Source organism: Cyphomyrmex costatus, unplaced genomic scaffold, assembly GCF_001594065.2.
Source record: "Cyphomyrmex costatus isolate MS0001 unplaced genomic scaffold, Ccosl1.0 scaffold474, whole genome shotgun sequence".
NCBI lineage: Eukaryota > Metazoa > Arthropoda > Insecta > Hymenoptera > Formicidae > Cyphomyrmex > Cyphomyrmex costatus.
Window position 1 is genome coordinate 2,067,581 of NW_017279009.1, and position 8,395 is coordinate 2,075,975.

Sequence of the window (8,395 nt, forward strand, 5' to 3'; positions counted from 1 at the left end):
ATATATTTATATATATATATATTCCTCTACTTTCAAGTTTAATCACAATACTCACTTTACGAATCGATACGCCGTAAATCGTCGAAGTCAAAATCACAAGCGCAAAATCATTAATCGTACATCATATCGTTAACAATAGCAAAAATTCAAGTCACGAATTTAAATTTCGGCATATAAACGAAAATTTCATTCAATTATTAATTTTTACATAATAATAATGATGATTCAATTAAATTATCGATTAAACTCCTTTATATTGACTAAAAAATTTAATTCAGCAGCATTTTTGTACATATACAGGGTTGCCACAAATTTGTAATCGTTAAATTTCCTGATATTTCCTGGATTACTGACAAAATTTTTAGATTTTCCTTGACCTCGAATGATACACACTTTGCAATGTTTCTTGTAATTTTTAGCAATTGTACACAGATGCTGATTCTTGGGAGAAATCGATTTCCAAAAAAAAAAAAGGTCAAAAAGGATCACAGCAAAGTGTAAAGACTAACAATGTATAGCTGCAGCTATTCTAATTTCCCAGACTTTTTGTGACTTCTCTGACTTGTGGCAACCCTGATATATTTAATTAAGCTGAAAAATTAAGTTGTATGTGTGTTATACTTTAATATAAATTATAAATTAATTGAATTGTAAAGTGAATTATACATTAATAACATTTTAATGCAGTTACAAATGAAATTCCGTATTAATCCAGCCAAAATTTAATTCAGCGATCTTTTAAATTTTTGCATATCGACAGAATTTGAATCAAAACGACGATGTAAATTTTTACATGTTGCGAAATTTAATTAAACTGCGAATTAAATTTACGTTAACGCCGCGAGCGACGTACGGCGCAAATATCTCTTTGCACAGAGAGCGGAGCGGAGGAGGGAAAAGTCACACGGCTGTACCTCACGAGAGACCCTGCGGCGTGAAGCAGATCTTCTCTAATTCTCCGGTCGACGAGCTGACCGGTGATTCAGCTCGGTCGTCCTGTTCGGCCGCCAGCTGTTCGCTGTAATAATGGGGTGTGCTGAGATAGTCGATGAGCCGCCGGGGTAACGGTAAGGTCGGGATCAAGTCCCTGCGCACCATCTTCAGGATGACGAACCTGCACGTATGCTGCAGGCTCTGTACTTGTTTGAAGCGCGACACCGGATGGAGCAGCTGTACCCGCATTGGGCCCAGAACTGGCCGTCGGTGTAGGAAGAAGAGATAGCGACCACTGCGTGAATGCTCGACCGCGTTCTCGATAAAGTCAACGATAGTGTGCGACTTAAACTTAGTGCAGCTGCCGAAGCTAAAATTACCTGTATATCGAAAGAAATGGATTTAAACGCGCATGAAAACAAAAGTCAAGAATATTGTATATAGTGTGATAGAACTTACCCTGATCATGTTCTATCCTTACATGTCGCACACAACTGTTGAGTCTAAATGACAAAGAAAAAATATAATGATCATCACTACTGTCTCGCACGATGAATGAGCCGTCCGGTTCGTTGGATAGTATCTTCTCTGCCGCTTCACCGGAAATAGGTCCCCAATACCATCCATACTGTTTCAAAAAGCAGAAATACCACATAATACTCTCTGTAATTCTTTCTCATACCAAGAGTCAATGAAAAAAACCACAAAATTTACATACATCCTTCACTTTCTCGATACTGGCTGCAAAATCCATACTCGTGTCCTCAGCGGTATCTTCTTCTGGTCGCACGATAGGCGGCGGAACTTGTTGCTGTACCGAGCTCGGAGACTCACACTTGGGTGCCATTGCTGTAAGAGCTTCTTCCGCTTGCTCTACACCCACTTGACTATTACTCTTGGGCAGAGGTGGTAAAGCACGCTTGAAGAATGGTAGCTTCTGCGCGGACGGCTCTACCTCAGATGGAGCGGTATTATTGTTGTTTGTATGCTGATCGGAATCGACACCCTCTTCCTCTTCAACGATCTCTCCTTGTACGATGCTGTTTCGTTTCTCCACAAAATGGTCCGGCGAGCCTAGTCGTCGAAATCGGAAGATATTACAGAGCGTTTGCTTAAGATTTAGCGAAAAATTACGCTGACTCTTCTTCATCTTCTCTCGCTCAGATTCGCTCTTCTCCTTATGCGATTCGTCGCGCGCTTTCTTGTGCCTGATGCCAACAAACGCGTTCCTCTTGTGTTTCTTTACATTATTGGAGTTATTATTGTTATGATTGTTATTGTTGTTGTTGTGATGATGGATCATCAGGCCATTACTAGTGCTCTTATTGGACACCGGCGTGTCCGTGGACGAGTCCGTATGCGCATTACCGTTATACCTATTATTAGACAGCATTAGATATTATTAGATTAATGACAGAGCCAATTTGACAGTAGCCAAGAATATTTTGATATCTAATTCAAGTTATTTATATCAAAAGCAAATAGAACAAAACAGTAGAATAAAAATTCGTTATTGAAAAAAACATTCTTTTGCTGGTAAACCATGAAAATGATTATACTCACCTATTATTATTATTATTTACACTGAGGGCCTTAGGCGTTGCGAGATGCACTGGTGTATGGCCTAGCAGAGGAGCCTTGTCCCGTTTGATCTTATTCTCGCTAGAATCGCTGGAGCTTGAGTACAATGTCTGTAGATACTGTCGCACCTCGTGCAAGGTCATGTGGATCGGTTCACCAATGTTATGTGCATGTCCGTTCGATGGTCTGACACTATGACGACCAGAAGTACCCGGCACGCTGTGTCGTTTACCGCCACCATTACCACTACCTCCACCGGCACCGCTATTGCAACTGCCGCTAACAGCACCACTACTACTACTACCACCACCACCACCACTGCCGACAGCGGGATTGCCCTCGTTACAGCACACATCAGCCAACAAACGCTGTGATTTAATAACATGCGTGATGGCACGGGGTTTGCCACAATAATGACGCGCCTGTTGAATGTGTGCCTCCAGTTCACTCTGCGAACTCGCAGAAACGTTCCGCCGTCTTTTGCGATGATGCCGATGCCGTTTAGGCCGCTGTGGCGTTCGTAGATCGTGCAACGGCCGCACCACATCGATCGGAACTGTGTAAATATCTGAATCAAAGGGTACATTGTACATGTCGCTAATTTCACTTGTGGTCAGCACATCGTGCGACATCGCGGATGTAATGAAGCTGCTGTCGTCAGCCTTGTGGCCAAGCCCAGTAGTGTTGATGGAATTGTGTGAACTGGACAGTCGCGAAGAGGCCAGCGAACAGCGTGAGTTTGGCCGGTTCAGCGTATTGTATGGGGTAATAGTGATGGTAGCAGCGCCCTGACATACTGGTGGCGTCATTAGATCCCACATGCGTTTAGGGTTGGTCTGTTGGGACCGTGTCACCGCTGAAACTGGATTCGTAACAGGCGCGATTCTTCCTTCCGGCCAAGAGATGCGGCAAGAAATGGCCAGCGCTTCCTCTATCATCGATTGTACCAGGTTCTCGGCATAGTCGTCGATCCAGCGTGGCGTTCTGCGTCTCATTAGTCGCGCGTAATTCAGAATCGGCACCGACGAAGATTCCGAGTCTGGCGGCGAAGGACTATCCTGAAATTCTGGAGGTGGCTTGATCGCCACGTCGACTCCCTCGACCTCCAACTTGCCGTCCGCGTCGCCCCAGCCTGGGCCCTTTTTTAGGGTGTTGAAATTCTCGCCGCACATGCCGTCCGAATAATCAAAAGAATCTTGCGATAGGGACTTGCTCTCTATGTCGCTCTCTTGCATCTAAAAAAGATTTTGTTTCAGAGATTAAGCGTATATGGTTGCATTTGGAGAACGCACTGTTAGCACTTTAGTATTATTCTATTATCGTTTTATATCTAATAAACGATTCAGGCTAAAATAATATAGCGCTGATAGTGTATTCCTTCTTGATATATTTATTGTATGGAAAGATATCTTTAAGATATCGAGCAAAATATGTTTTGCTCAAGATTGTCTTACCTCCATCGCAAGATGTGCTCTAACAGAATCGCTAGATATTGAACCCCCCAGGCCACTGCTACCAAGATCACTGAGAGGCCCAGCGCTTAGCGAACATGATGGTGGGGAGTCCATCTCAAATTCGTTTGCTTCACCTATGCACTGAAAAGTCTATAGCAGCCAGAATTTTTGATATTTCCATGACACCCCCTAAAATTTAACAGCACAACTGTTAGTATTGCAAATCACATAATTTTCTTTTTAAATACTTTTAAATCAATGTTGCAGATGTCTAACCTGAGAAAAAGTATTACAGGCAATATGTGACTGCTTTACAAATCCTACATTCGTACGTTTGCTTGTACTCTGCGCATGGTCCATTATGAGGGAGAAACTGGCAATGATAAAACGATCCTAAAACAAAAACATGATAGCACAATCTGTGTAAGCTGCTTGTAGAGCGACATACGCGCAGGAAGGATGAGTCATGATATCTTTAAAGTGTCACAACTAGATATATGAGTCATGAACGTCAATTAATTCATTTTACTCATGATCAAAGACACTCTAGACTTCAAGGCTAATCCCCATCCTAAAATTATTCACGCATAGACTAATCTTCCGAAAAAGAAATGAGGGGAAAAAGTAATATAGATTGGAGCTTTCTCTCGATGAATCACAGAAGATTTTCCCGCGATGTCATTCGACAGTTAACCAAGTCCGTCCATTCAGCAACTACGGCGAGTGTCGATTTTCATCGCGCGTTTAATGCTAAATACGGCTCTCTCGCGAATCTTATCGATGACAGGAAAGCAGTTCCGGAGAGAAACAAGCTGCTCCAATTCGGCGCTAAATGCACAATGACAAATCGGCCGGAGGACACTTTGGAGGTGCGCCCGGCGAGAAGGACAGGACGGGACAGGTTGACGGAGCCGAGGTTGGCTCGCGTACGTTGCACGTCTGAAAACGCCAGGGGGACGTTCGCGCTCGGGAGCTGGACATAGGATAGGCGAATGGACGATGATGCCGTGTGGCGCTTACCCCTCGCGCTAAATCGGCCGCGGCGCGGCGCACTCGCGATCGAGGCCTCGTCGTCGTCGTCGTCGCGCGGGGGCACGCCGTTCATGATCGCCGCATGACGCGCGCTGTGCCCACGCCGGGACCCAATCGATATCTGTAAGACAACGCGGAGCAGCCTCACGTTTCGCCTCGCACCATGTTCGGCTCGATCCGGACGGTCCGGTTCGTCGCGTTCCGCGCCTAGCGTCACGCCTAGCCAATCGGCGCTGCCAACCTCGCCGCACGCGATTTGCACGTAGTACTACGAATCACTACGAACTACGTCATGAATGCCTTCACACGTGAAGTTGCACCAAATTGTGAAGTGAACGCTGAACGTGTGCTCATTATATATACGTTTTAAATTCACGTTCACGACAACACATTGCACCTTTGTGGCAAATTTGGACTTGTGTTGTGCGTAGGACAGTGAGAGAGAACGAATAAAAGTATCGAAATTGCAATGCTCGCAATTTTTGTTTATATATGTAAAATATATATTTTTCACTTCACATTTTCCGTTGTTATTTAAAGTTTAATTTCGAACATTTAGTTCAAAATCCTTGAAATCGCGATCGATCAAATTTCTATTAAAACCTCTTGTCTTTTATTTGATTATAATCTCTTGATATTTCGCCGATTTTTAAGAATTTAAATTTTTTGTGATTCGCGCGAGATACCGACAGTCGTTAACACAGTGCACGACTTTATTGATAAAGTCATCTACTGTTTTACCAACCAGTATAACTTTTTAAATTCAAATTTTTCGAAATCGGGAGCAAGATAAAATATTAGGGAGAGTATAATCAGGTAGACAAGAGATGATATTAACTTAATCGATAGATCTTTTCCTACATTGGAAAATTTATTTTATTTTAATACCGAATCGCCAGTAATTGAAAATCAATTTTGAATGCTAGCTCTTATCTTTCATTTGCCCTAGAACTGGGTCGAATTGAAAGATAATGTACAAATTCCGCGCCAACGGAATCAGCTGATCGCTCGACACGTCCGCAATTGCGCTCGACCGGCTCGACTGTTGACACCAACTATTGACGTAATAATGAATAGAGAGGTACGTTTATTTATAATATTAGTGATTTATTTTGGTTTTAATTTGTACTTAATTTTCTTATCCAATTGATTAGTGACGAAGAAGTGACAGTATCAGAGTCTTACTGGCATTTCACGAAACATGACTAGGAAAAGTAAATTAAATGTGCTGATGGATTGTATTACAATAAATTGACTTGTTCATAAAGAGATTAGAGATAAGATAAAATTATGATTTGCTGATTAACGATATGTAATTTAAAAATTATTATAATGTATAAAATTATTATCTTTGTATTGAAACTTATAAACATATGTGTATGTAGTGACAATTAAAGGACAAGAATAAACGAGAATATGGCGCTATTGCAACAATTTGCGGATTTGTTGAGCGTGATAACGATTAGCTTGTGCTTCATATTGAAAATTCCACAGATACTAAACTTGATTTCCTTAAAATCAGCTAATGAAATATCAATAAAGGGATTAGTTGCAGAATTGATAAGGTAATTCTATAAGATTATACTTCTCACATATGATTATATTTAAAGAAACAATTGTGAAAGCTATTGTAAATGTTTTCACAATTGTTTCTTTCATGAATAACTTATTAGTATTTATTTTTCAGTTACACTTTGATGACTAGTTATAACTTTGCGAATAATTACTCGTTACTATCCTACTTGGAATATCCAATAATAATAGTGCAGCAGTATATACTGATATTCCTTGTGCTAAAATATTCGCACAAGATCAATTTGTGGTCCTTTTCTTGTGCTATAATATACTTTACACTGAGCAGATGTCTTCTACTAGGAACTATTCCAAAATCTGTACTTGATAATTTGGTGGTAGGTACAATGTTGAGTATTACAAATAATTCTTCCATTGCTTTGAAACACTCTTTACATGATATACTTGAATTTGTAGCCAATATGTATGCCACTCTCAACTACCAGTAAAATCTGCCAGCTGCAAACTATACTTGAAACTAAAAACGCAGAATCGATATCGCTTCTCACTTGGTTTTTATCCTGCTTCACTAATCTGAGTAAGTTTCTGGTTTTACATATGTAAAATGATGGAAACAATGGAATTTAAATAATTTATGTTTTAGCGAGAGTATTTACGATATTGGTGGAGTCTGCTGATGTATACCTAGCAGGATACTTTCTAATCTCGAGTATACTGAGTCTTAGCATCATGGCCTCTGCCTTTTATTATAAATACCGCCCGTTGAAACAGGAATAAATGAATACTTAATAGAAGAATTATATATTTAGTTGCAAACACATGCTATGAAATTGACAAATGAAATTGACGAAACAAATGAAATTGTGCTATATATTTGTTGAGTTTTATCGTGAAAGAGAGGTATACTATACTTATTTTTCTTTTAGCAGTATAACAAATTGATTAATATTAATATTAAAATAAAAGTAATTATAAGGTTTAATATGTATAGAACAGTATAAAAAATATAAAGAGGGTAACGAGCCAAGTAAATTGACGTTATTAATATTAAATATTTATTTTTCTTCAAATCAAATGGCTTGTCTTCTATAGACTCAATAAAAAATAAATAATGATTTATATCGAAAAATGTTATTCCAAGTAATATTCATTGTTTATTACAGCTCGACAGTAATTTTTTTATTATCCTCTTATAATATAAAAAGAAATTGTTATTAATCAATTAAGAATATAGAGAATAATGTTAAAAAATTGAGCAATACTACGCCGTTAGAAGTAAGAAATCTCTTCTGGCTTCTGCTCACTTGAATCTTATTGTGAATAATGTCTACATCCATTGTTTGACATCCCTGATGATGACTCGAACGGAGCTAAACGTCGGATTTCGATTTTTGCGAAATTTCTTGCGAATTTAATGTAAGACCTTTTTTCATAAAATACTGTTAATATATATGCATGAATAACTGTGTCTATTCCTAGCTCTCAATTGTCTGTTAATTAATTTTAGATTTATTAATATTTATTTTTGCCAATAAAATATAAAAATGATTTGCTCTACAATAATTCATTTTTCTCACGTTACATATCCTAGAAGTAAAAAGATTAAAAAAGTACAATTGTATTTTATCTTAAATGTTTCACAGTTAAATATTAATATAAAAAGTTATATATTTAATTCGAACGAAACAATGGAATCAGCTAGACTGTCCATTACCGTCTTGAACTGTAAGATTATATGCGACTCAAGAAAACTATAAACAAGATTTTAGTCTCGGCCATATGAAGGATGCCATGTGGTTTCGACTCTTCTAAATCAGTGATCTTCAAAGTTATATTCTATCCGGTAATCATATATATATATA

At 39.1% G+C, this 8,395-nt stretch overlaps 2 protein-coding genes across 2 annotated transcripts; one reads left to right on the forward strand and one right to left on the reverse strand.

The window, feature by feature from the left end:
- Nucleotides 1–915: 915 nt before the first annotated feature.
- LOC108778008 (Suppressor of Cytokine Signaling at 16D) lies at nucleotides 916–4,272 on the reverse strand. Its single transcript, XM_018545054.1, has 6 exons — nucleotides 4,245–4,272; nucleotides 3,969–4,157; nucleotides 2,497–3,749; nucleotides 1,652–2,309; nucleotides 1,393–1,561; nucleotides 916–1,313 (listed from the first exon to the last, which is right to left on the reverse strand). Exons 2-6 carry the CDS (start codon nucleotides 4,080–4,082, stop codon nucleotides 916–918), a joined length of 2,592 nt encoding a protein of 863 aa, XP_018400556.1. The 5' UTR covers nucleotides 4,083–4,157; nucleotides 4,245–4,272.
- A 1,734-nt stretch (nucleotides 4,273–6,006) lies between these two features.
- Nucleotides 6,007–7,380, forward strand: LOC108778029 (PQ-loop repeat-containing protein 3). Its single transcript, XM_018545087.1, has 5 exons — nucleotides 6,007–6,081; nucleotides 6,386–6,565; nucleotides 6,688–6,910; nucleotides 6,990–7,110; nucleotides 7,177–7,380. The coding sequence occupies exons 2-5, from the start codon at nucleotides 6,417–6,419 to the stop codon at nucleotides 7,308–7,310; spliced, it is 627 nt and encodes a 208-aa protein (XP_018400589.1). The 5' UTR covers nucleotides 6,007–6,081; nucleotides 6,386–6,416; the 3' UTR covers nucleotides 7,311–7,380.
- Nucleotides 7,381–8,395: the final 1,015 nt, after the last annotated feature.

Coding starts and splice junctions, on each gene's coding strand:
- LOC108778008 (XM_018545054.1), bottom strand. CDS start 4,082: ATGGACTCCCCACCATCATGTTCGCTAAGCGCTGGGCCTCTCAGTGAT. Junction 3,750..3,968: donor GAGCACATCTTGCGATGGAG/GTAAGACAATCT, acceptor AATCTTTTTTAG/ATGCAAGAGAGCGACATAGA. Junction 1,314..1,392: donor AAGGATAGAACATGATCAGG/GTAAGTTCTATC, acceptor TTCGATATACAG/GTAATTTTAGCTTCGGCAGC.
- LOC108778029 (XM_018545087.1), top strand. CDS start 6,417: ATGGCGCTATTGCAACAATTTGCGGATTTGTTGAGCGTGATAACGATT. Junction 6,566..6,687: donor TTAGTTGCAGAATTGATAAG/GTAATTCTATAA, acceptor TTTATTTTTCAG/TTACACTTTGATGACTAGTT. Junction 7,111..7,176: donor ATCCTGCTTCACTAATCTGA/GTAAGTTTCTGG, acceptor TTTATGTTTTAG/CGAGAGTATTTACGATATTG.